At 31.5% G+C, this 27,764-nt stretch overlaps 1 protein-coding gene across 3 annotated transcripts; it reads left to right on the top strand.

Moving 5' to 3' along the window:
• The first annotated feature begins 208 nt into the window (after positions 1 to 208).
• LOC145315529 (syntaxin-7-like) lies at positions 209 to 27,764 on the top strand. 3 transcript variants are annotated; one of them, XR_013878080.1, is made up of 15 exons: positions 216 to 942; positions 1,750 to 1,826; positions 3,666 to 3,781; positions 4,150 to 4,219; positions 4,371 to 4,469; positions 6,782 to 6,889; positions 7,257 to 7,356; positions 14,470 to 14,538; positions 16,561 to 16,620; positions 19,095 to 19,190; positions 21,877 to 21,974; positions 24,721 to 25,042; positions 25,852 to 26,783; positions 27,115 to 27,200; positions 27,467 to 27,764. XR_013878080.1 is itself a non-coding variant. In XM_080155518.1 (12 exons), the coding sequence occupies exons 3-11, from the start codon at positions 3,667 to 3,669 to the stop codon at positions 21,970 to 21,972; spliced, it is 813 nt and encodes a 270-aa protein (XP_080011644.1). In that variant the 5' UTR covers positions 899 to 946; positions 1,790 to 1,826; position 3,666; the 3' UTR covers positions 21,973 to 21,974; positions 24,721 to 25,014. The 3 variants fall into 3 exon arrangements, 2 of the variants coding, with proteins under 2 accessions (XP_080011651.1, XP_080011644.1); XM_080155518.1 differs by lacking the exons at positions 25,852 to 26,783; positions 27,115 to 27,200; positions 27,467 to 27,764 and having other exon boundaries at positions 899 to 946; positions 1,790 to 1,826; positions 24,721 to 25,014; XM_080155525.1 differs by lacking the exons at positions 21,877 to 21,974; positions 25,852 to 26,783; positions 27,115 to 27,200; positions 27,467 to 27,764 and having other exon boundaries at positions 209 to 942; positions 24,721 to 25,014.

Raw genomic sequence — 27,764 nt, forward strand, 5'->3', positions numbered from 1 at the left:
AACGGACACCCCCCTACATATTGATATATAGGGGGGTGTCCATTTTGACATATACCGGGGGTCTAAAATGACGCATACGGGGGGTATCCATTTTGATACACACCGGGTGTCAAAATAGATGCATACCCCCGGGGAGGAGTTTAATTTTCATGATACCGGGTATGTCCACTCCTAAACTAGGATTATCCCGATAAGTCAACAAGGTTAATTGAGTAATTGGTCATCTTCTCATCCCAAGAATGGCCACACTCAACGCCGACCTTAAATGTCGTCTTTTGCATAATAATTACTGATAAGATGTGTGTGTGTGCCCGCTGCCAAATAGGATTGTATTGAATACCAGCTGACTATTCATCACAACACACACACACTCATAGATAGAGTCTCCTTACTCTTGTCCCACTCTGACTAATGGTGGGTTTTATGTATAGTTATTTCATATATCAACAGTGCATTTACAGCTTAATAAATCTTTATATTGTGCTATCACTCTAATGTCTTGAAAACCTATAGACTTAAAGTGTGTCTGTGTGTTTATCCTAATTTACTCATTCATCAACATGAAACTCTTATCATTTTCTCAAAAAATTACGTGCCATCTTTTTTTTTATTTATTCAAGATTAATATATTAAAAAACATAACTTCTAGATGAGGAAATATTCATCAAAGGCTAGACACCATAAAAATGAAAAATATTAGGTAATAGAATTACCTAGTGATGTACTAGGCTCTAATATTCGAACCATATGTTCAAAGCAATGGTCTAAAATTTTTGCATGTTGTAAAAGTCTGCAATTGTTTAAAGTTAATCATAAAGTGAAAGTTTATACCTAAGTATTAACATTATTACCAATATTCTTAATTATACATTAACTAAATGTTTCAGAAAAAAAGATACATGGATTAGAATTGCTCAGACCCGGTGAAATTATACTTCAGTAAACCAGGAATGTTGATTAAGTTTACTTAGAGTTTATTACGCATTACTAGTTTAACCATGCCTTGGGCTTCTATCAAGAATAAATAGAATAGTTTGTCTTTACATTTCTGCATTTCATAATCTTTATTATCTTAATATTATCTTTGTTAAAAACTAACATACTGCAAACTCCAAACCTGTATAAAAATAAAATGCAGTTCTGTGGAATATTATTTTAAAAGCGAAGCTTTTCTATTATTATGGTCGGTATGTCCGTCCGTCCGTACGTCTGCGATGGATTGCTTTTTTCATTAATTTAGGCATGTTAGAATTGTCGATTTCAAATTATGCATGGTGATTCCTGTAGTAGTTAGGTACGATTTAGAAAGCGTAGCAACTCTATAATCATTACCAGAATGTTCGTACGTCCATTTCAAACATGTTGATTTTTTACATTTTTAACAAGTAATTTTTATGTGATCTAATTATCCGATTGTTCTGATTTTTGGTATACTGAATTCTAGGACAACAAAGTACAATATTATAATCAAAGCATCTCTATAATCAAGTCCTAAAAATGTAAGTATGTCCATAAACATTATTCTGTATCAAAAAGTTTTTCAACAAATTTACTCACAATTTTGCTTTGACTCTAATGCATTTATATTCTGATTTTTCAGTTTTGACACTATTACAAGTGTTAATGTCCGTTTGTCTACCGTTTCAGGGCTTCCCTTTATGGATGTTGTCATCCTTGTTTACTGGCTTTTTACTTCGCTTGTTTTTGCTTTAACTTCTTAAAAATAATGTTAAACAACATAAAAAAAATAACCAGATAATAGATTTTAAATCTAATAAACTGTTCATCAAGCCAACCTGTAACTGACAGAACTTTATAAAATCCAGGTAGGTAAAATGAATATTTTTTTGTCCTTTGTCAAATTATTTTCTACCGCCGCGTTTATGTTCCTAATTATTTTAATAATATTCATTATATGTTTGATTATAAGGTTTATTCTTATTATCAGCGTGGCCACATTTTTCAGTATACTGAAAATATTCAGTATTCTTCAGTATTTGGAAATTAGGGGTTTAGTATTTTCAGTAAATACTGAATATTCAGTATTTGAAAATTTTATTCAGTATTTTTCAGTTTTTGGAAATTTTCATGATTCAGTATTTTCATTATTTCTTAAATTCCAAAAAAATTTTCATAAATAAGATGTTTTTTCAAGTAGTTGATTTCAGATTTTTTCTGCGCTTAGCGCCTCACTTTTCTTTAAATTACCCTATAACTTTTTACATTAATTTTGCTTTTTTATGGTTCACCGCCATTTTCCGCCGCCGCCAAAAAAAAAATTATTGCATTTCTCGCCGAATCACCTAGGCAATTTAGAATCATTTGAGACCATGTTATTTTTTTTTTTTTAAATTTCCACTTATAGCCAACCCTGCGGGGGACTTTTTCATTTTCTCGTCATTTTTTTTTTCAAATTCTCGTTTATCAAGATATATCTTAAATTCAGTACTTCTCCTGTGCTTTTAAAGATATTGCAACAAAATTAAATCTTTTGAGGTAGATCAGTAAAAAATATTTGAATAAAAAATGGCAGCGGTACCGCCTCTTCCGCAGTCTACCGCTGTTTTCCGCTGCCGCAGGATATCTTAAATTCAGTACTTCTCCTGTGCTTTTAAATATATTGAAAGGTCAGTAAAAAATATTTGAATAAAAAATGGCGGCGGTACCGCCCCTTCCGCCTTCTACCGACGTTTTCGCCGCCGCCAAATAAATTTTTATTGCATTTCTCGCCGAATTAGGCAATTTGGAATCATTTGAGACCATGTAATTTTAAACGGCTTTAGACTGCGAAAGCGGTGTGCCGCCGCCATTTTTTATTCAAATATTATTTACTGATCTACCTCAAAAGATTTTGTTTTAATATCTTGAAAAGCACAGGAGAAGCACTAAATTTAAGATATATCTTGAAAAACGAGAATTTGAAAAAAATGACCAAGTCACCCGCAGGGTTGATTATAAGGGGAAAATTTTTTGAAAAAAAAACACGGCGAGAAATGCAATAAAATTTTTTTTTGGCGGCGGCGGCGGAAAATGGCTTTGGACGGCGGGAGCGGCAATACCGCCGCCATTTTTTATTCAAATTTTTTTTACTGCAAGAAAATCTAAGAGGCAAAATTAGAAGATCTTTAAAATATCCCCCTAATTATAAAGCTATGATATATGAAATTTTGAAATGAGGAATCATATAAAAAAAATACTTATTCAGTATTTGTATTTTTTTGTTCAGTATTTTTTGTTATTTTAGGATTCAGTATTTTCAGTATTTCCTTTTTTTCTTCAGTATCAGTATTTTTTTGGTTGTGGCCACACTGTATTATTATTCATATTATGACAAAATATTACGTATCTTTAACCCCCCAAAAAGATGTATAGCTTCCTGTGTAGAAATTAGATTATAGTGGGCTTTTCATGATATCTACTTAATAAATTAAGATCCAACTATTGTCCTAAACTCCAAAGCTACCTCCATTCCATCGACGCTTCTCTAACCCCCAACTGCCTATCCTGTCCCGCCAATACTACCCTGAAACTGTCCAACACCTCTTTTCATGCCCAAATAATCCAACAAATCAAAATACTATTGACTTTGGGCGAAATCTCACCCTTGTAGCTGCCTTCTAAACCCAATGGCAAATAAAACCTTTGTTAAAGAATATTTTTATTAGGATGGAGGGGTTCAGTGGAAACGGGAGCTACCAGAATGGTGCTCCCTCCAAAGAGGCCGAGTTCCAGAGGCTTGCACAGAATATTGGGTCTAATATCCAGAAAATCATTCAAAATGGTAAGGGTTTTTATCATAATACTTACCTAGACATTATAATGACAGATTATTAAGCTTTACTTTAAAGGTGATCATATACACTTAGTTGTACTACTTGCTTTTGTTCATGCATACTCCCCGTTTTAGAGAATTTTGTAATAAAATCAATGTACTTTGTACATCGTTAAAATAATAAATGTTTTCGTCAAGTTGTAATCGTTTCTCTGGTTTCCTAATTGGTTAATTAGTCTTTTTTTCTACATTGCCAGCGTGACAACTCTACAAACAGTACAAAAAATTGAAATAAAACTTTAGAAGTAATAATTAACTCTGAAGTTATCTACCTATCTATATTAGTTATATTTAGAAGTAAACGTGTATATTTTCAGTATCATCCATGCAACGAATGTTGACACAGATTGGAACTTCACAAGATAACCAACAATTACAGAACCAATTGTAAGTACATTTTTAATCCTCGTAATTAACGAAAATACCTAGTTATTTACTTATTTCATAGACAAAGTGTATAGAAAACTCGTTTAAATTTAAACCTTCAACCTTACTTTCCTTAATATTTCCTTAATCACTAATAATTTATACATTTCAGACATCAAATTCAGCACTACACAAACCAGTTAGCAAAGGACACAAGCAAACAACTCAAAGACCTTAACAATTTCCCACCAGAAAGGTCGTTGGATCCGAGGTAAGAGAATTTTTGTGGCGGTTACCCTAATTGCATTGAAAATAAAATGAAGATTTTTGTGAAAGGAAACGAAACTATGTTCATTATTATAGTTTAGGTTAGGTTAAGGTAAAAAAACCACAGGGATTGTCCCCATATAGTTTATCTTGTAGGGGTCGCAAATATTTTTATTTAATTGTAAAAAAAAGGGGGGGAGGTGTATTGATCAAGAAACAGTTTTGAGTGCAATCACCAAATCTTGAATTTGTTATTCTGTATTATTTATCTTGAAAAATGAATTTATTTTTATTGCCAAGAATTACTTATAGACAAATTAGATAGTGCAACGGTTTAATTTGTTTTTTTATTTCCTTAGCATAATAATCGTGACTATTTTTCTTAATTTCGACATAAATTTTAATAAAGAAGTTCCTTTCAATTTCTTTGTTTTGTGTTTATTTAAAGGAACCCTGCAAGAAATACACCACTTTAACTGCTGAAAGCCTGCCATGAGTAGACCCAATGCCCAAAATTTAAAGTCTCCAGCTACAATAACAAAAAAGTTACAGACATTTCAAAATGATAATTTTATTACAATGAAAATTTTGAAAGATTTTCATTGGTTTTTTTTGTAAAAATGTTATCAGTTAGTGGCGTCTTAAGTTTTTTAAGCTGGAGGCTTCAAATTTTGGGTATTGGGTCTACTCGTGGCAGTCTTTCTGCAGTTAATGCGGTAGGTATATTTCTTGCATGGTTCCTTTAAAGGTTCAATTGCAATTTAAAGATCTTTAACATAAAAAAAATATACTTAAATTTTTTGTTTTTAGATTGTAATATTTGAATTCGGCACCGTTATGTTAAACTTTCTGAAAGAAAATACAATCTCATGACCTTTAAAAGCCAACTTAGTAAACATGAGATTAAATTCTTATTTTTACAAAAAATGTGTTGTTTTTTTATGATTAAAATACAAATATGATTATTCTATAAAATAATTACCTAATTGTGGTTGTCCTCGATTTAATTGATTGGTTATCTTCAACTACATTTGATATCATAAAAAGTTAATGAGCTAACTCTAAGTAACGAGGCTTTTGATACAATTATATTTGCTGTGTACATCCTACTTTTTGTCAACCGGTTTAAGAATTATTTGAATTTTAAGTCTGGAACTATGACGTTGTTTGAGCTGAGACTTGCACTATAATTTCCAAGTAACTAGCGGACGTGTTTCTTTATAATTTAAGTCACAAGTTTAGTGATTTGGTATCAAAGTTAAGTTAGATAACCTTTATCTGAGGTTCTTAGGAAAAGTTTTCTTAATATTTTCAACTATCAATAGTTAACATCCTGAAAAAAATTTCATAATTGATTTGACTCTCTGAATAGGAAATAAATCAGACTAATTGACTCTATTTAGTTAAACAGGTTGGAATTTTTATAAGCAAATCTACTTACCTAGTTTGTTGGGAATATATCAATGCGTCGTTCTTTACATTAGTTTAAGATAATATAAAAGCTTCAAATTTGAACTTTTAATAGAAATTCAATAAGTACCTATATATGTATTCTAAGTGGTCTCTAAAAAAGTACGAACTAGCATTCTCTTCACAGTCATTGATAAACATGTTAAGTTAGCTTGTCATTGCTGTTAGACAAAGCTGTCCTTGTTATCTCCGTTTTAATATCTGATTTTTCTAAATAAACCATAATAAATAGGAGCAAATGATTTCAATATTTTAACCTAATTTTTATGCTTTTCAATTTGTGGATGGCGGATGTTAAAACTTGTTAAAACGAACACTAAGGAAATATACAGAGTTACTGCACTGCAGTTCCAATAATTTGGTTCATTGTGGAACTTAAATTTCGGTTTTACCGTGACTTACTTTGAAAACTTTCAGTTAGAATCTCTAGAAAAAACACGGCGTAAAATGGTAGTTTTTGTTGGTTCTTCCAACAGTTTTTTCTTATTTTCATATTGAATAGTAAAAAGTAAACCATAAGTACTCATACTCATTATTTTGCTGATTTAATTTTGCGGAGATGGTTTTTTTTTGTCTTTCTGTACACCTCCACCACACTTAATTTGATCATGGAAAAAAAAACAAAGTAAAGGGTTTCCAATCACCTAACCCTGCGGGGCAATCATTGACATTTACCTTACATAACCTAAAATCAAAAGCTACTGTGAAAATGCGACAAAACCAACCACGTCGTTTTTTACCATGATCCGAAATTTTTAATCCTTTTAGCTCCTTATTCCTTACTTTCTATTGGTAGAAAAGTTTACCTTAAATGAAATATCCCTCTACAATATCTTAATATTTTAGACAGTGGAAGTTACACAGGGAGAAGCTACACTCAGATTTCACCAGAGCCTTGGACAGCTTCCAGAGAGCACAGAGACAGGCAGCTCAGAAAGAAAAAGATGTTATTAGGTACGTACTTAAATTGTTTGTAATAATCAAACGAAGATTGTTAATTTGAAGCCAGATACTATCTAGATATACTAGAAACCTGCTATCTGTAAAAGGTTTCTCAGTAATGCTTCAAAACATATCCGCTGGATTAGAACAAGTTCTGAGCCATACTGAAAATCATGTATCGTATTATATATAGCCAGTTTTCTACGATTATTTAAATAAAAATCATAAAATTAATATCAGTTTTGTTAGCCCAGGCATTGGGCCCTTCGAGGCTTACAAAACTGATTTTAATCTGATGATATTTTATTTTAATATCTGCGGAAAACCGTCTAAAAAACAAAGCGATAAAAAAATAATACTAAATATGTTTATTTTTTAGAAAATACAAGTCCGCGAATTCCGAGTTTGGTGGTCCAAACCAACAACAACAAAATCTTATTGATATTGAGAGTGGAGCTAATAACCAGTCCAGGACACAGGTATGGTTGTTGTCTTTGTGTAGGTATAGAATAACATTACCATCCAATGTAGTAGGGTATATTTTGTGTAAAAGTGGGAAGGGGGGATACATTTCATTTTCTTTCTTTCCATTTTATTAAAATTTTTATAGAAACAAATCTACTTGCTTCTAAATTTGTAGATTATAATCATATTTTAATTTGCTTTAAAAATCCAATTACTTCAATTTTTCCGCCTTAATTGTCTCAAATGCATGTGAGTAGCCATATTTTCTGTGTGTTTGCACATAAACAGTATCAGAGTAGAATAAGGTAAAGCTCCACGGGTCAGCTCAAGCCCCACATCATTAATTGACACGACGTTTTCTCATGGGAGCTTTTCTATGTATTTGTCCCAAAATAAGTTGACTTAATAAAAGTTAAGTTAGCAAAAACACCTATAGCAGCCAATCTTGTTTTGCGGTCTATCTGAATTCTAAGTTCCATTTAATTATATGTGAAGTGAAAATGCTCTCTATTGTTATACTTTCCAAAAATATCTTTGTAGTGGTCTTCCCCTTTTTTAAAAAACCTCATTTCCTTCTATTAGTAATCTATTAATAATATATAAAAAAAAATGAAAGAATTTTAACTTTTTAAGCATCTTCGTTTTAGTTCATAACCAAAGATCTTAATAGTTTCCTTGTGCTTGTTTTGTACCAATTGCTTTACATAACTTAAAACACTTAATAAACAAGAATTTTGGTTGACTTGATAAGTAGGTTAGGCCTTTTTTTATTTATTCATCAATTTTTTAAACTTTTTGTGTTAAAAATTTTATACTTATTGTTTAAGTATTTTGATTGATCACCATTAAAGGCTGTTTTTTGAGTTTTTGTTTAAACTTTATAAATGGGGATAGTTTTATAATGATTTATTGCTGAACAAAAAATATGAAATATCATGGATACTGGGATTGGTCCATAGAAGATAAATTACTCCTCTGTTGAAAAGATCATAGTTCTGCATAAAAGTAATATAAAACTGTTACTCGACACTTAGCGCATCTACCCGTCATCGTGGAGGTGATGGGGTCGAATATATGCTCTTCTTCGCGTTATAACAAAAGACGTTAAAAATGGTTCCCATTGCTGATCTGTTAGGTTCGCAACACTCATAGTTAAGAGTAGGAGGAATGTCTTGACCCAAAACAGGTGCAACTCATTACCATGCATAGTTAGAACTTCAAGACAAAGTTCGTGCAATCAAAGAGTTGGTTGTCTGATAACCTAAAACCCTGGATATTTGGACAAAAAGGAGAGATTTGGCTCCCCTTAGTTATCCTTGGTTCAGTCGAGGACAGCAGCTCGCCCGTATGTGGTAAATGAGTGATCATCTTATGATTGAAATTACTTATATCTTAACCTACTCCCTATTACATAAAGTAATGTATGAATGGGAGTATATTTCAAAAATATTAATTAAGCAATACTGTGTAGGTTGCTCAATGTTTACCTACTGTCTTTTAGGAAAAATTGTAATTAACGGCTATTAAGTTATATAATAGTCCCTAATATTTCAAAATATAATATAAAGGGGTAGTTTCACGAAATGCATTTGACTTAATTTAGTGAACCGCATATTTTTTTCCTAGTTAATTGGTTAAACTACATTTATATGGCATATATTTGAAAGAATTTTAATTTTTCTACCACGTAGTTTTTAAAATATCAAGACTTGAAAATCATCTTTTTAAATTGCAAATATCACAAAAAGACGATTTTCAAGTCTTGATATTTTCAAAACTACGTTGTAGAAAATTGAAATTCTTTTTATATGCCATAAAAATATAGTTAAACCCATTAAATAGCAAAAAAATATGCGGTTCACTAAATTAAGTTCAAATGCATTTCGTGAAACTACCCCTTTATAAAAATTTACATCATTTCAAATTTAATTTAATTATATAATTAAATAGCGTTTAAGTTTTTGGAATTTGTTGTAATTATCCTAATTAAGTTTTTATAAGAAAGGTAGTTATTATTTTAGGAAAGATTCATTTAACAGAAAAGGTAATTAATAGTCCATAGAAGCGCAACTGCTACAGAGGAAAATACTATCCAATTATCTTATCTCTTAAAGACCTTTTCTTAAATGTTTTCAATTCTTTGTACTGAGAAAAGTGCTAGTTGATGCGCCCCTAGCTAGGGCTTTGGCTTGAGCGCATTTGGTGGTTCGACATCTAGGTTATATTTTTAATATGAGTTTTAGTAAACTTAATTGACAGACCGAACTCAATCATCCCACCTCTAGGGGGTGTAACCGCTAGTTAAAGATAAGATAACTATTTAAATACTTTACAATCTTGGAATTAATTGTATAGAAGATTCACAGTTGTCTTAAACCCGCGACTATAGCTCAGCACGTAGCGCATTCCCTTTTCGTCGGGGAGGTTCGAATCTCAGCCCGACACCGCGTCATAACTAAAGGCGTTAAAAAGGGTACCATCTTCTGTTATATCAGGTGCGCAAAATTAATAGTTAGAGTAGGGGGAATGCCTCGGCCTAAAAAAGGCGCAACTTAATACCAAGCACAGTTAGGATTTCCAGACAAAGATCATGCAATCATAGAGTTGGTTGTCGCATGGGTGTTACTTAGCCTAATACCCAGAGGGTGTTTGGAGGGGGGAAAAAATTTGGCTCCTCTTTGTTACCCTGGGTTGTTGGACCTGACGTTAGAGTGTAATGGACAGCAGCTTTGCCCGTTGGAGGTATTTATAGGTAATTGGTACTGATGTCTTTGTAAACCTCTATTATGTTATAGAATATGTATTTTCAGAATACTTATTCTGTCACTGTAAATATTCAAAACTTTAACCTTTCATCTTGCTGAAAATGAGAAATATCTAATGAATAATGAATAGGAGAGAAGAATTTAATTTTTCATATTTCTATATTAGTACTAGACATTTTCTCTTAATTTCTTTTTGATTAATGGAAGTTTTTACTTGAAGATAAGCCTTTATAAAATAGTTCTCAATAAAGCTTTTAAAGGGTCTAGTTTTTAACAAGGATGACCACATTTATAAGTATCAAAGAACAAGAAAATCATGGATGGACGACAATTGACAAAGTGGGTCTTAGAGCTGATGATTAGTGGTCATAGAAAAGAGACAGAGAACTAAATGAAATATGATAGAAAATAATAAAAAAAAACTTCAGAAATATTTGTCTTTTTGAAGATGACTGAAAGACAAACGGAGCAAGAAAGTTACATACCAGAAGCACATTGTGTTATGAATGGAAAAAGGGGTAAATAGCCTAAAACCATCACATTGCTTAGAGTTAGAAATAAAATAGTCTAAAACCTTGCCAGACCTCTTTAAAATCTCCCTGAAAGGAAGAACCCAATCAATTTAGTGGTTAACGAGGTCTTAACGGACAAACAAAAAACCTTATTATCTTATATCCTATTCTTTAATATGAAGATCTAAGTTTTTTTTGTCTTTAGCTTAAAATCTCGAAAATTGTTGGTCCGTATGGGTTGTACTTTTCAGGGGAGATTATCAAATGTATTTGGTTGGTTTAAGGCTATTTTTCTAACATATTCGGCCCTCCCCTAAAGGCTTGGGGCGAATTATCTAGTCTTAGAATAAAATACTTTGATCATACGTCTTTGCCTAGCTTAATCTAATATAAACCTCATTAATTATGCAGGTCTAAGTGAGGTTAACCCCACTGCGAAGATCACTTTCATTTATCTTTCTTATCGTTGTCGTATGAATATGGAAAGGTGTGATTACCATAGAACGTTTCTTTCAGCAATAAAGATATTGTAATAAAACCCTAAAAAGCATGAAAAGAACAAACAACATTTTTCTCGTATTCATTCGAAACCGATCTATATCCGGTGGATAAGAACCGGGTATCAGCCATACGAAAAAACCATGTCTAGCATCGTATTATATCCAGTTGTCTACGAATATAAAAATGTACAATCATAACATTAAAACTAGTTTTTTAGCCCTTGCCTTCGACATTTTATATCCGCGGAAAGCTGTTTAGAAATGGGTGCGAGAAATAACTATTCTCTTTTATTGTACTTAGTAAACTCTAAGTCAGCAGCGCATTTAGTTTCAGCTGTGCTATTAAATATATTCCTGAAATTTATTCGTGTAATGAGAAGGGTGTGAATGAAAGTATAATTTATCATATCTCAATTATCCTCTACTTAGACTTACTACCAGTGTTGCGGAGCTGCAGCTGGAAGCGTAATTTTCGTTAAAAAACGGCTCCGGCTCCGGACTAGATAAATAAATAAATTTTTTATAAATTATAATTCGGTAACTGTTTTGTCATGTGTAAATGCCCCTTTCAAGGTTTTCAAGTCCATTTTTATCAAAAATTGAACCTTTAAAACCTTCAAAAGTCAAAAATAGACGTGAGAAAAAAATATGTTGAGATTTTCTTGATTTTAGGTCGGAGCCGGAGCCAAATCCAGAGCCGGAGCTGGAGCCGGAGCCGGAGCCGCCATCATTTGATTTTGGAGCCGCACCAAAATCAAACGGCTCCGCAACGCTGCTTACTACTTACACTCTTTTTATGAGGAAAAAAAAAAAAAAAAAAAAAAACTGGCGGGGGCGCCGTAGCTCTGTGGTACTGCACTGAGTTACGGTGATGAGAATTCGTGTTCAAATCCATGCATGTTGCAATCACAACATGTTGTCTCGAATTCTCCAATGTGTATTCACGCAACCTCCCCCAGTTGCGTTAGAAGGGAGATTGTTAGGTAGTTTGGATGCCTAATAATCAAGTGTATAATACCATCACTTCCCTTAATCCCAGGCTCCTCTGTGAGAGTGTCATTCATTACGGTGACTTAATCTGGGACACCTGCCATACTCAAAACCGGCGAGGGTGAGGTAATAACGAGGAGCTCTCATGAGACAGCGTGTCAAGTCATACTTGAACGTGGAGCTTAAGCTGGCCCTGGTGGCTATACAAAAGTGTCTCAACATACTCCAGGAGTCTTAGGTCCAAACCCTAAGAAACTATGGCTAATCAAACAAACAAAAAAAACTGGTCAAATATAACAAAAATCATTTTTGTAAGCAATAAATGGAAAACCGCCGCCCGTTTCCCGCCGAAATTTATTTTACCTTTTTAAAAACAATTCAGCGGGAAACGGCAATTTTCGTTGGGAGCAGCGTTTCCGCCGCTGTTTCATCACAGTTCCATATTGATCCTCTTTAAAACAACTACCATGTCAAATCTCAGTTCTGTAACACATTTTAGTTGAGTTCCATGACGTTTAGTTTTGTTTTCAATAAGTGTCACTTCCGCCCCCTCCCTTTTAATAACAAATAGAATATAAACAAGGATTATCTAAAATTCAAATGTATTTTATACTCTAGAACTAACAGGGAACAAAGAAATAATGAGTTCTAATTAATAATACGACTCTACTTCACAATTAAGTATTTCCTACCTATAAAAAGTAGAATTTTATATTAGATAATTTTGGGGAAGATTAGATTATTTTTCAAATTAATTTCAAATAATTAATTTTTTTCTGATCAATAGTTTTTTTATCTTGGTCGAATGAGATCTCATGTTTTATGTTTATTTGGTAAAGTTAATAGTTATCTGATGATATAATTTTGAATTGAAATGGATTTACCATACGATGTAAATTTCCCAACATTTTTCAATAAACTTATCAATCAAAAAAAGAAAAAAAATTATTATTCTATAATTCTATCCCTGTATTACTAAGAAATAGTAATATGCACTTAATCTTATTACTTCTTAGTATGATGGATTAGTTTTTTATTAAATATAAATCTACCTACTTGTTTAAATCTATATTTAGAATATAAGGGGGGGGGGGGGGTTTTAATGCAACCATCTCGTAATCAGTGAGCAAATGGCACTTAGAATTCGAATTTCCATCTATAATTTTTCATGAGTAATCCTTGGTAGATCTATTTTCCCTAAATTGAACAAAAAGTTGGAAAAGTAACGGCTAAAGGCTGGCGGCTCATCTGTTTTGCCATTTGTTTGATATCTATATTGCAAATTAGTCACGAAACCTCTCTCAACATAATACTCTTTTCTACTCCAAAACGCTATCAAACGGTTCTATACGGTAGCTATTGGTACTAGAAGTTTTAAAATTGGTTATTGCTATCATTTAACATGAATTAAACCAAAAATATGTTTTAAAAAGTTGATTCCTACGTAATTGATGATGGATTTACCCTGAAAATAGGCAAAAAACGGCTGAACGGCTGAGCCGCTAGCCGTTACTTTTCCAACTTTTTGTTCGATTTAGGGAAAATAGACCTACCAAGGATTACTCATGCAAAAGTTCAGATCGAAATTCGAATTCTAAGTGTCATTTGCTCACTAATTACGAGATGGTTGCATTAAACCCCCCCCCCCCCCCTTAAATATGAATGGTTATTATTTACTTGAAGTTTATTCTTTTATAAAACACAAGAAATTTTTTAAAATAATTTTCCAGCATGTCTTCGAATCCGATAATTTTTGCTGGATTAAAACCGGCTTTTAAATAGAATTTAGTTAAGAATTATTTATACCTACTAGCAGCTGCGTCCCTAGCATTTAGGGGCTCTATATTCGAATGGATATGGAGGGGCATAAAAATAGCCTAAAACCATACCCTGATTTATTTATAAAAATAAATAAAATACCCTCAAACCATCTCAGAACCTATAAGAAGCCTCATTGGCATTAAAAAAATCACTTGGTTTAAACCAAAAAACCAAGGTGGGGATGGTTTAAAAAAAATATATATACAAAGGCCTATCTTTCCAGTTATATCTTTTTATAATGTAAATAATACAGTAAATAAGTGTCAAAAACCTAAATTTCTAGCCAGGGTTGTCAAATCAGGCGGGCGGTTTTGGGTACCACCCCGTTTTGGGAAGGGGGTAAAAAAAGAGGAGGGGGGGGCAGGCCTTTAATTTGGATATTATTAAAAAAACTGTTTTTTTTTAAACCGGTTTAAACCAAAAAAAAACTTTTTAAAAAAACCTGTTTTTTACAATCTGCTGTAAAGGAGAACTATATCAGTTAAGCGGTTAGCGAGACAAAAGAAGCCTACTACTTTATATAATAGGATTAATTTCAGGCAATGATTGAGGAAGAGGCGAGTATAGAACTTTTACAAGAAAGAGAGAAGGCAGTACGTCAGCTTGAGGTAAGATTTTATTAGCGAAGCTACTCTATAATTATCTTAGTTAGTCTGTCAGTTCGAAACGCTATCGGCTGCTAATAATGATACACGGTTGAATTTTTTTGTGATTTTTTTTTGTTTTCTAGACATCTTTTCATTTTTTTTGCTTCGCTATTTATGGATGTTGTCATCCTTGTTTTTTCTGTTTCTCATATTTTTCTGTTCATCTGTATATCATTCCCTTTTTTTAGTATCATGAATTTAATCAAATATTATCAAACTGTGTAAAATGCTTTGAAATAGCAACATTAACCATCAAATTTTTCTATTCATCTGTATATCATTCCCTTTTTTTAGTATCATGAATTTAATCAAACATTATCAGACTGTGTAAAATGTTTTGAAATAGCAACATTAACCATCAAATTTTTCTATTTATTTGTATAATATTCCCTTTTCTAGCTTAGTATCATGAATTTAATCAAACATTAGCAGACTGTGTTAAATACTGTTAAATAGCAACATTAACCATCAAATTTTTCTATTCATTTGTATAATATTCCCTTTTCTAGCTTAGTATCATGAATTTAATCAAACATTAGCAGACTGTGTAAAATACTGTTAAATAGCAACATTAACCATCAAATTACCAGCACATTATTCATTGCACCATAAGTTTTAACACACTCTAACATTTCTCTGGCATATTTTATTTTATCAACATCAGGGAAACAGGATAAGTAAAATCAATAAAAAGAATTATTTTGATTGCCTTCCATTTCCAGATTTTAACATTTATATTGTATTTGGTGGCTCTAGTCTAAAATACTTATAAAGCCTATAAAGTTTAATTTAACCCCATGTTTGTATTTTCTTCATTTTCTTCTTATATTTAAAGGGTGGGGAGTTTGTACACTTTCAAGTAAAAAAATTGCACCTAGCGTCGGTTAGGCGGTTATCGGTCAGTCGCCAAACTGCCGAATTAAATTTTTTTGTACAGTTATGATAATCTTAGACTGATTTATAGCAAAAAAAAATCAGAGCTCTATCTTGTACAAACTCCCGCCCTCCTTCCCCCCTTTAACTTATTGTTTGAAGTTTCAGTACAACTTTACTATTTATCATACCTTGAATTGAAATAAACCTTTCCCTCATTTTGGTGTACAGGCTCTAACTGTAGAATATCATGATATTCCTTTGTTCCTGATTATATGAAGAAAGCCTACTGAGCTATACTGTGCAATATAAAGTTAAATGGAGCATTGTAAACTGCTTCTGAAACAGGATTTATGTATGGAAGTATACTCCTATACTTTTCTTTTCAAAAATAAAAATAATTGACGGAAATATTTGCATGATTTTTTAATCTAAGTTTTTTTTTATTTCTGTAACAAATGATTTTTCGAATGGCAGAAATGTAGTTTTCTGTATTACTTAGGAAGGTTTAAAGCTATTTTACTAAGATACAAACTCGAAGCAACTACCTCCAAAGGTTTATTTTAAATTAAACTAACCATATAGGTGGATTGTTTATTTCGAATAAATTTTGCCGAATCATATTTAATTTCTCAATCAAAAGACAGAAAAATATAAAACTAGAATGTCTCTCTGAAATCTAAAGCTTTTTACAATTGTTCAGCTCCATTCCGTCTGTTGCATAAAATATCTGCAAATCTTTATTTAAGTTTAAATTTTGGCAAATTTTTAAAAGTTTATATAGATATTTTTTCCTTATTATGGATTTGATCCTTTTTTGTATTAAAGGTTTTAGTGGTGAGTGAAATGTATTTTCAGCAGTAGATAAAAGTTGTTATACTGTACCCATAAGTAAGGGTTTTTTTGGTTGAAGGGGACGAAGTTAGTTGGTATTATTACTTCCGCCTATTCTATTCTTGATTTAAAAATTGTGGCATTTGATGCATATTTTAAATTTAAATTTTATTATATCTTAGGTATTTTTTTGTTTTCCATACAGACTTTGTATTCTTTTATGTTGGAAGATAATACTGTGTTAAGTACCTACTCTAATCCATAATATATTTTAAGGCTGACATAACAGACGTGAATCAAATTTTCAAAGATCTAGCTGCTATGGTTCATGACCAGGTAAATACAAATATAGTTTCTATTTTGTGTTCACTATCTTATTAGGGATTAGATAAAGTGAGTCATTTTTTTCGTAAAGTTGTGTGTTAGCGTTTGTTTGTGTGTGTAGCCATAGTTAATTAGTGTTTGGACCTAAGTAGTCATGGAGTAGGACGAGACACTTTTGTATGCTAGTACCAGGGCCAGCTCAAGGTCCACGCGCAAGTACAAGTACTTGACCCGCTGTCTCAAGGGACCTACTCTTTATTACCTCACCCTCGCCGAGTATGGCAGGTGTCCAAATTAAGTCACCGTAATGAATGACGCTCTTCATAGAGGAGCTTGGGTAAGGGTTGTACTGATATTATGTACTTGACCATTGAGTATCCAAACTACTCAATTATCACCCTTCTTACACAACCAAGGGGAAGTTGTGTGAATGAATTGCGACTGAGAAATTCGAGTTGCCACATGGGGACTTGAACTCGAACTCTCACCACCGTAACTCAGTGCGTTACCACTGAGCTACGACGCCCCTTCGTGTGTTAGCGTTTAGTCAAATTCGCTTATTAAGAACAGTTTGACTTAATAAGCGCATTTGACTTAAAACTAACACATAACTTTACGGATAATACGTGAAAGAATGACCCTCTTTATACATAATTTGTTTTTGGTATGACTTCTACGTCCTTATACTTGTTGGATGAGTCGACATAAGATCAGCAATCCTTACTTAAAGCTTATTAGAATTATAAGTTAATACATTTTACCACTCAACTTAATGAACCAACCAATTAAAACTTACCATAGTATTCATAGTTTTTAAGCCAATGTATAAGAAAACGTGGTAGTAATACTATGGGCACAACTGTTATTTACAGTCCAAAACCTTCCCTTCCTGTGATAACATGTAAACATGTGACTATTACTTTAAATCAATCCGATAAATGTAACTTTTCAGTAGGTAGGGCTTAAGTGAGAATAAAATGATTTACCCACATTAAAGCTCTAGACAAAATAAATATTGTGCCTTTGGTGTAATATATATAATTGACCTCCACTTGAAGCAAAATAGAAAGGATTATCATAGAGAAACTTCGCAACTAAAATTAAGAGGATAAAAGAGTTATTTCAAGAAAGTCTTAATTTATTTTACATCTTAAATTTAATGGTAAAAAGTTGCAGAAATTATCTCATAAAGGATGCTTTTATTTGAATTAAGTATGAAACGTAATAAGGGACTTTTTGACGTCTGTCTAGACTTTTACTTTTTCAATTGATAATGGGTTTATGTAATCAATCTTGATACGCAACATTTTTAAATTGACAGAAAGATACCTAAAAATGAGTTGACATTAAAGAGTATTATAAAACATAAATAAATTTAAGAAATAGGTATCATTTTATTTTTATTTGTAAAAAAATAATATTAGAAAATTAATTTACTAAATTAAATCTTCTCACCTTAAAAATTGTTTTTGATCACAATTGATTTTGAAATTTTGTATAGACTTTAGATTGGAAAAGGGGGAAGTATGTTGTGCTAAAATTCCGTAAAAGTGTGAGTTTTAAGGCTTAAGAACAGTAGTAGAATGATAATATTCACTAAATATAAATGTATAAAAAAAGAGAGGGGTAGGTTTCTGGTAAAATCCGTAAAGGTTGTAAAAAAAAAATTGTCTATAGTTCTTTTCAATAAGAAATACACATATTTAGTGAATATTATCGTCGCGTTCTACTACTATATTTAAGCCTTAAAATACACACCTTTACGGATTCTACCAGAAACCTACCCCTCTCTTTATCTAAGGTTCTATTGAATAAGGAATACACATATTTAGTGAATATTATCGTTATACTTTTGTTTTTAAGCCTTAAAACTCACACCTTTACGGAATTTTTGCACAACGTACCTCCCCCTTTCTTTTGGAAATATTTTTATATTACTTGAAAATTTTCAGACTAATATTTTACCCAACAATTATTTGTCGCTTTGTGGAAATTTTGTTCAAATTGTGTTGTCAAATTGAAAATTTTTATTGTCTTTTACCTTATCCTTGCATTTGGATCTTTTTGGCAACATCCATTTAAGCGGAAGATATTTTATGCCTTTTAAAAAGTTTTCACTTCTATAACCATTTTAGAAAATTTTCATGGCATTTTTATGGCATTTGGGACATTTGTAATATAAAATTTCTTACATCAAACCTAACAGTACAACTCCCTCTTCGATTTTTAAATTATTTTGATCCTTAGATTTAATTTAAAATCTAAAGTATATTTGATGATTTTTCATTTTTGTAAAATGAAATTTTGTTTATTAAACAAATAAAACTTAAATTCCACGAATCTAGTTGCTTAATAAAGTTTTATTTCCTTTTTATTGACGAATTTTACTTTTAAAACTCAATTTTTTAATTTCCCAACAGGGGCCGGGGGATGTCTCATTTTGCAAAGATTCAAATTTTCAAAATCTCCAAAGTACCTTATTCTAGGGTGAATTGGTGGACTCAATCGAAGAGAACGTGGAATCAGCTGCTATTTCCATAACGGCTGGCAACGAACAGCTGCGCCAGGCAGAACGATATCAGGTATAATATTTAGCAGCTTGAACATTAACAGCTGTGTTGTTGTATAACCGGTTTGTGCAAAGCACGCAGGTCAAATTTGAACACTCAATTATTAGAATATTAAGAGCGTCTTATTTGACTTGTCTTACTTTAGTTCTTAAATAAGGTAAATATAAATTGTATTTTTACTTTTAATATTTTGTTTTGCCTTTATCTTTTTTTTATATTCTTTTATCCATTATTTTCTTATACCCAAATTTTAAAATAATTTATCCAATTCATCATTTATTTTAAATAATGACAATTTAAAATACCTTGAAATAACCAACAATATTTTTATTTTCCTTTTATTTTGATTATTCTAATACTTTTGTTGTATTTTATTAAATAATGTAGAAAAAATAGGACACAATCTGACATTTATAACTCTAAAATACTACCTAAATAATATTAGATTTATTTTGTGTATAAAACTGTTAGTTTATTTAAACTGTAGTCTTTGTATAATTATTGTTTTATATTATTTTACTAGCGGCTTCACCCCTATCCCCTAGGGGTTTTGCCCCAAGAGGTTTCGTATTTTAGATTTAAAAGAAAAATTAAATAAAAAAATTTTTGGAGGGGGGGGGGATTTTTTTTTGGGGGGGGGGTAGTCGACCCCACTACTTTAATGTTAGTTTAAAAGAAAAAGAAAATTTTTTTGGGGGGGGTATTTTTCATTTTTTGGGGGGGTTGGGGGTGTTCACCCCCCAAGAAAATAGTTATAAACCTTCTCGGGACCTATGAGAAGCTACCCTGTAAAGGAGAACCCGATAGGTTCAGCGGTTAGCGAGATCCTTCGCTACAAACAGACAGACATCGTTCTACTTCGTATTATAGATAAAATGAAAGTAGGTTTCCTTTAATTTTGATGTAATTTGAATATTATCCAATTTTTTAAATGTGAGGTAACGAATTTTCATGCATTACAGTTTGAGTTAATAACTTAACATGTATAATCTTCTTCAAAAGTATCACAGCAATATATATATTTGTCACAAAGTGTGACATAGTGCAGGGATATAATGGACATAGACAGAAGTACATCCCAAATGATTAGAAACAAAATTACCCATTTTTAATCAAAATTTTAAAAAATTTCACGAAAAGATTGTACCCTGTTATTTTGATTTAACAATTGAAGTTTCAATAAAAGTACCAAATCTTTTTAGCCAATTCCTGAGAGATGGTGTTTATGCAATTTAGTAATATTTCCAGTCCAATGTCCCACCCCTTCCGTAGAAGTATGGTATTTAGTAATATAATGGAACAAGTTACCATGGCAGGACATGGTTATATAGTGACTGCGTTAGAAAATATAATAAAAGACACTTATGTTTGAAACTTCGTTGCCAATGAAAAAATGAAAGAAAATGTTTTATGAACAAAAAATGGGGAAAGTGATATCCTTTTTAGTAGCGAAGCTACTCTATAATTCACTTTGTCCGTCCGTCAGTCCGTCAGTCAGTCCGTCAGTCAGTCCGTCAGTCCGTAACGCTATGGGGGAAATGGGATTTACTCAGCTCCTTTAAAAGATAGAATGCTGAAATTTTTTGACAACATTCCCATTATTAAGGAGCACAATTGACTATAAAACATCATTTGCGGTCGGACCGATTTTTAGCAGGTTTTAGGCTATTTTTATATTTTTCACATTTTTCTCCTTATCTTCAGTGTTTATGGTCCGATTTTCAAAATTTTTTCAGTTACAGATATCAAAATTAAATTTCCTGTCGTTTAAAGAAACAATCATGAAGGCCAGACTGCCTTTTTAGCAGGTTTTAGGCTATTTTTATATTTTTCACATTTTTCTCCATATCTTCAGTGTATGGTCCGATTTTCAAAATTTTTTCAGTTATAAATATCAAAATTATATTTTCCGTCTTTTAAAGAAGACAACTATGACGGCCAGACTGCCAGACTGCCTTTTCAGCAGGTTTTAGGCTGTTTTTTTATATTTTTAACATTTTCTCCATATCTTCAGTGTTTGTAGTCCGATTTTCTAAATTTTTTCAGTTGTAGATATCAAAATTAAATTTCCCGCCTTTAAAGGAAATAACCATGACGGCCAGACTGCCTTTTTGGCAGGTTTTAGGCTATTTATAAATATATTTAACACTTTTTTCCATATCTTCAGTGTATATGGTCCGATTTTCCAATTTTTTAAAGTTGTTAAGGATTTAAAAATTAAATTTTTTGTCGTTTTAAGAAAACAACCATGGCGGCCAGACTGCCTTATAACAGGTTTTTGGCTATTTTTATATGTTTTACATATTTCCCAAGATCTTTGTTTATTTTGATCCAATTTTCAAACTTTTATGAGATATCAGTATTAAAATAATTTTTCCCATTGTTATGAGCATCTTTAATATAATTTACTTTGACCATCGTCATCATACAAAATAAAACAAGGTTTCATATTTATTTTATCCAATAAATCTATTCTTGATTTTAGTAAAAACCCTTTTAAATCTACCTGTACGTATTCCCATCTACGATTTTTTGTGCTTCGCTACTTATGGATGTTGTCATCCTTGTTCAAATTAATTTTATTTTTAGGAAATTAAACTTGTCACGTTACCTTATCTTGTTCATGAAACATTTCCTTTGCTAATAATTTTAATTCATGTCTGGTGAATTTAATTTTTGCATGGATTATTTTTTTTAGAACAAAGCACGGCGAAGGAAGGTTTGTTTGGGGGCCACCGGTCTTGTTGTACTCATAATACTCATTATCATTATTATTGTCTCAGCTAAAAATTAATGGTAATTTATTTTTTTATTTTATTACCTTATACTACAATTACTTGAATTTAAAAAGGAAAATTTTGAGATAAAAGAGGTTGTGGCATTTACATATTACTCGTATTCATACTGGTAAGTCTTTTAGCTTTTTATAATCTGGTAAGTTTACTTGCGAAAATGTTGAATCATTGGTCTCATGTTTCTAGAAAGGAAAAATGGTAACAAAATTTGAGATTGACAGTAAGAGATATAAGTTTTCCGGAATTGTAATGTAGGGAGTAGATTTGAAATCTGCATAACATTTTAAGGATTTTTTATAAAATTCATTTTTTGTATAATTCTTTATCTAAAAGCGGAAATACAAATTAAGTTAATTAATTTAAGCATCTGTGATTGGTGGATTTAAAAAATCTGCGCTCTGATTGGATGTCGTACATCATCCAACCAATTAGAGCGCAGGTAGTTTAAAATCCACCTATCCTATTGGTCAAAATTAATTAACTTAAAATGTATTTTCGCTTTTAGATAAAGAATTTTACAAAAAACGAATTTTATAAAAAATCCTTAAAATTTGATGCAGATTTCAAATCTACTCCCTACATTACAATTCCGGAAAACTTATATCTCTTAATGGACAGTGAGGGTTTTGAATTGACAAATGTGGCTAATCTTTTAAATATGAAACTAGCAGCTGTGCCTCTAGAGGCCTCTTGGGACACTCGAGGTGAGTGGGGGGGGGGGGTGATTGACCAACCTATTTTCTATTTTAGTTTCAAATGAAATTTTTGGTCAAAATTAGTGTGGGGTGGATTAATTTTTTTCTAGGGGCGATTACTCTTCGGTGGTACCCTCCCCAAAAATAGTTATAAAACTTCTCACTGTCTACATAACAGCTAAGTAGATTTTTTATTTTACTGAAATCTATACAAATTCCCAGGAGTAAAAGTATAAGAAAAAAGTTGGAGTCAGACATTTGTTTGTAAATTGTAAAAGTGAAAGAAGAAACTAAATTGATTTGTTTTCAATTAGGATTTAAAACACAAAACAAATACTTTTTTTGTATTGGGTACACGGAAAACCAAGTAATTTGTACTTCAGTTCAGGGTTTATTCATAAGTTAATGTGCCATTGGAAAAGATTGGAAAAGATTAATTTGATTAATCTAAACTCAAAAAGTGGGAGGTGTTCCATAAAATTGAGGGTCAGTATAATTTGCATTCCTATGGTTTTCTCCTTTCCTGGCAACAATTTAATATACAAGATAGCCAATCTAATATTTTTTGGGGGGGGGAAATGCTCATTACTCTAATTGTATCTGAGGGCTATCTTAGTAAAAGAAAAGACAAAACTAGAAATCTAGAATAATCTACAAAGCAAACGGAAAAATAAAACGTCTGTCTGAAATGCGTTTTAGCAGTAAAGTATTCGACATTGCTATTTGTTTAAGAGTTTAATATTGAATAAATCCTTTAATATGGTTTCTCGTATTCATTTGAATCCGGTGGATAGGAACCAGTTCTTATGAATACGAAAAAACTATGTCTAGCATCGTATTATATCCAGTTTTCTACGAATATAGAAATGTACAATCATAAGATTGAAACTAGTTTTTTTAGCCGGTGCCTTCGGCACCACGGGGCTAAAAAAACTAGTTTTAATCTTATAATTGTACATTCTATATCCGCGGAAAGCCGTTTATAATACGATACGAGAAATAACTATTCTCGTATTCATTCGAATCCGGTGGATAGGAACCGGTTCTCATCCATACGAATAAACTATGTCTAGCATCGTATAATATCCAGCTTTCTACGAATATAAAAATGTACAATCATAAGATTAAAACCAGTTTTTTAGCCTGCGCCTTCGGCATCTCGGGGCTAAAAAAACAGGTTTTCTATATCCGCGGAAAGCTGATTATAATACGATGCGAGAAATAACTATTAATGTATTTAATGTTTTGAAGTTTTGGATTACAAGTTTTGTACAATACCCCTTTTTCCAATGTTCTCGTTGTATGTTTTTTTTTATTTATATATAAATTTAAATTTTATGTTAGTTAATTAATTTTTTATGTTTTAGCTTGCTTCCTTATTTATTCTCACATAGATAGATAAAATGTAAATGGTTTATTTGTTTGATTATTTAGTTTATGTTTTAAGTATTAATAATAACTCTTAAAAATTGGATCTCCGGATAAGAAAATGTTAATTAGACACATTGAGATAAAGGTGGAAATATCTGAAATGTAATTACAATAAACAAATAAGATTAACCTCTAATGTTCAATAGAAATAGATATATAGATTGATGAATAAATAATTTGCAAAGTGGGCCACTTTATACTTTACCCTCCTTACGCCTAATTTTCCAAATCATGTCATTATAAGCCTCAACCCTGCCCCATGTATTTTACATGTGATATCTTCATAAACCTTACTTAATCATACCTAACCATTACCAAAAAAAAACCGCTTTATTACTTTTTTGTTAAGGGGTAGTTTTGGAGATGGTAAAGATGATGCACTTGCCTTATAAGGGATTGCGCTAGAGAGATTAATCCAGATGTATAAATACATTACATTTAAAAGTAATTCATGGTTACATTTGTGTCATGTATAGCTAGAGCTACTAGTTGATTAATTCTGAAATGGTGAGGTGAGAAAGAGTATAAGAAAATAAATGTAGAAATTCTGTAAGGAAGCTTACACCGTTATATAAAAATTCAAATAATAGGTTATAAATATTAATTGTGCTACTATTTTAGGTTCAGTCCCGAAGAAGGAAGATACTTTTTGCACTGCTTGGCATAATTGCTATATTTTTCATTCTGTCTTGGATTCTTCACATGCTGTAGTTTCGCGGCTAATTTCAAAACAAGTTACGCGGCATTGATTATTTAGATATAAAAGACGACTTTTTATGTAATTCAAGGATTTTTTTTACTGTTTTTTTTCTGAACTTTTCAAGATTTTCTTCAATAAAATTACTTCTTGTTATATTAGTTTTACAGTGATTTCTTTTAGAATATGCTTCAATGTGAGATTTATAAAAATAAAAATGATTTAACAGCCGAAACATAAGTAGAGGTTATAGTTAGTAGTATTTTTTAACTAAAAAAGATGAATTATAACAGGTTATGTTGTGAATGTGAAAAATAATTTGAAAACATACTTTCATAATCAATCACATTTTTTTCATTAATTAATAATTCTTTTAAAAAATATTATCATAAAAAAAAATTAAGAAGAAGGCATAATTCTTTAACTCCCAGGTGATTAACATCATCCCAAGAATAAGGGGGGGGGGGGAGTTTGTACATTTTTAGGAAATAAAAATTCAGTATCAAATTTTGCCCTGACCTTTTGGGCTTGTTTTTATAGTTATCAACCTAATTTTTTTGTAAACTCTCTTATATGATTGGATCTACCCATAAAACTTTGAAAATTTAATTTTGGGACTTTCCTTCAATCATATAAGAGAGCTTACAAAAAGAATTAGGTTTATAACTATAAAAACAAGCCCAAACGGCCAGGGCAAAATTTGATACTGAATTTTCATTTCATAAAAGTGTACAAACTTCCCAGATTATTCCACCAGTTGATTTGAGAATGATTTTGTAAGGCAACATTATAAAATACAGAAAAGATTTATTCTAAATAGTTTTAACTAAGACTTAAAATATTCCCCTCTTTTCTTATTTTTTTATAATAATATCTCATTGTCTTTAACTAACTACAACTATTAATTGCTGTGCACATCAAAAATTGGTAAAATCTCTTAATTTGTTACTGTGACTTCTTTGACCCCTTTTTTGTTCTAGCCCCAGTAAGGAACTCCTCATGTAATATTTTTGAATTAGATATTTTTAAAAATACTAACTAAATTGAACGAAAAGGGTTTTCAAGTTAACTGATTACGAGATTTCACCCATTTGAAAACTAATATGTATTATTTAAACCTGTGAAAATTGGAAAGGAATATTACTCTGATTAACAACTATAAGGCAAACAAAGAGAGGGGTAGGTTTCTGGTAAAATCCGTAAAGGTTATGTGTTATAAGTTAAAAACAGTAGTAGAACGATAAAAATTTATGTTAACTTTGTCTAAATTTTATTTGTCTATAGTTCTTTTCAATAAGAAATACACATATTTAGTGAATATTATCGTTCTACTACTATTTTTAAGCCTTAAAACACACATTTTACTGATTCTACCAGAAACCTACCCCTCTCTTTAAACGTGAAAGAGGTCAAGAATATTTTAACATACAAATAAAAATTACCTCTTTTAACTTTAAAACCTTAACTTACAAACATGGAAACTATTCTTTTTTTTTGTGGGGAATATTTTATATAGGTATTAACATCTTTCCAGTACGGCTTCGAATCAGATTATTATCCTCTGGTTTAAAATCGGTTTTAGGCCATACTGGAAAATTATGTAGAACATTGTATTACAGAAAATTTTCCACGAATTTAAATAAAAATCATAAAATTAATACCAGTTCTGTTAGCCCGGGCTTTCGGGGCTCACCAAACTGGATTTAGTCTTATTTTTTCATTTTAATAACCGCGGATATCTGTCTATAATACTATGCGATAAATATCTATTATCTACTTTGTTTTTCAGAGTAATTATTCTTTTCTCTGCATTTGAAGCGATATGTCATTATATAAAAATCTGTTGTTTGTCAGTATAAAGGGATAAATGTCTTATCTTTTAGAAGATTTTTTCTAGTGAAACCAACTTTTCTCTTGATTTATGTTACTAATCCTTAAAAATGGTTCTTTTATTGTGCTTTTGAATTAAGTAACGTGTTGGACAGAGGTGTATATTCTGCACAAGATTTTTTTCTCCTGCTACAAAATATTTTATGGCGCTACACCCCCCCCCCCCTTCCCCCCACTAGTTTTTTTTCCCAAGGAGGGGGTGGGGTAAATGTAAAAATGTTTTCAGTATGCTTTTGATTTACTCATTTTTTCCCCCTACCGAATAATTTACTTATTTTTCCCCCAAAGGAGAGAAAAAAATGGAAAAAATATTCCAAGGACTGTTTATTTATTCATTTTTCCCCGTCATACATATTTTTTACCCCCCCCCCCCCCCCCCTTAGCAGGGTATCCCATACAGAACTTACACCCCTGGTATTGAATGATAGGCAAATTTAGTCTCAACATTTTTAACCGAGCTAAGTAGTGAAATTTATTACATATTATATTTGTTTAAATTTCTTTTCTAAAACCGGTATTATCCTCTTAGAAATTTTTTTCTTCAATATTGAAAATTTGAGTACCCCCCCCCCCCCCCCCCCCCGACAGCGAACTATGAACTCTGGCCGCAGCGCTAGGCTCCCTAGCCTGCCTAGCCGCAGCGCTCGGCCCCCTTGCCTGCCTAGCCGCAGCGCTCGGCTCCCTAGCCTAAAACCTAACCTAAAATAGTTATTCGTCGGTAGTCGGGGGGGGGGGGGGGGTGTACAAAATTGAAAAAAATTGAAAAAAAATTTCTAAAAGGATAACGCCCTAAAACCTAATTGAAAAAATGCTTCATCGAGCAAAACTATCCCTTTATCCGTTAGTATCTATATAAGTAATCATGTCTTTATTTAGTTTTATTGTAGATTAGGTTTTAGAAATATATGTTATTTTGTTTCAGTCAAAAAAGATATCTTAAAATTGTGATAATTAAAATTTTATTTATAAAAAATAATTTTATGTCATGAAAGTATTTAAAACCTTATGTTATTTAAACCTTGAAAATTATATCTTAATCATTATAACTTAGATATTAAATATATTAGTCATTGTCAAA

This window comes from Acartia tonsa, chromosome 1 (genome assembly GCF_053477335.1).
Source record: "Acartia tonsa isolate MP-2025a chromosome 1, ASM5347733v1, whole genome shotgun sequence".
Classification (NCBI taxonomy): domain Eukaryota; kingdom Metazoa; phylum Arthropoda; class Copepoda; order Calanoida; family Acartiidae; genus Acartia; species Acartia tonsa.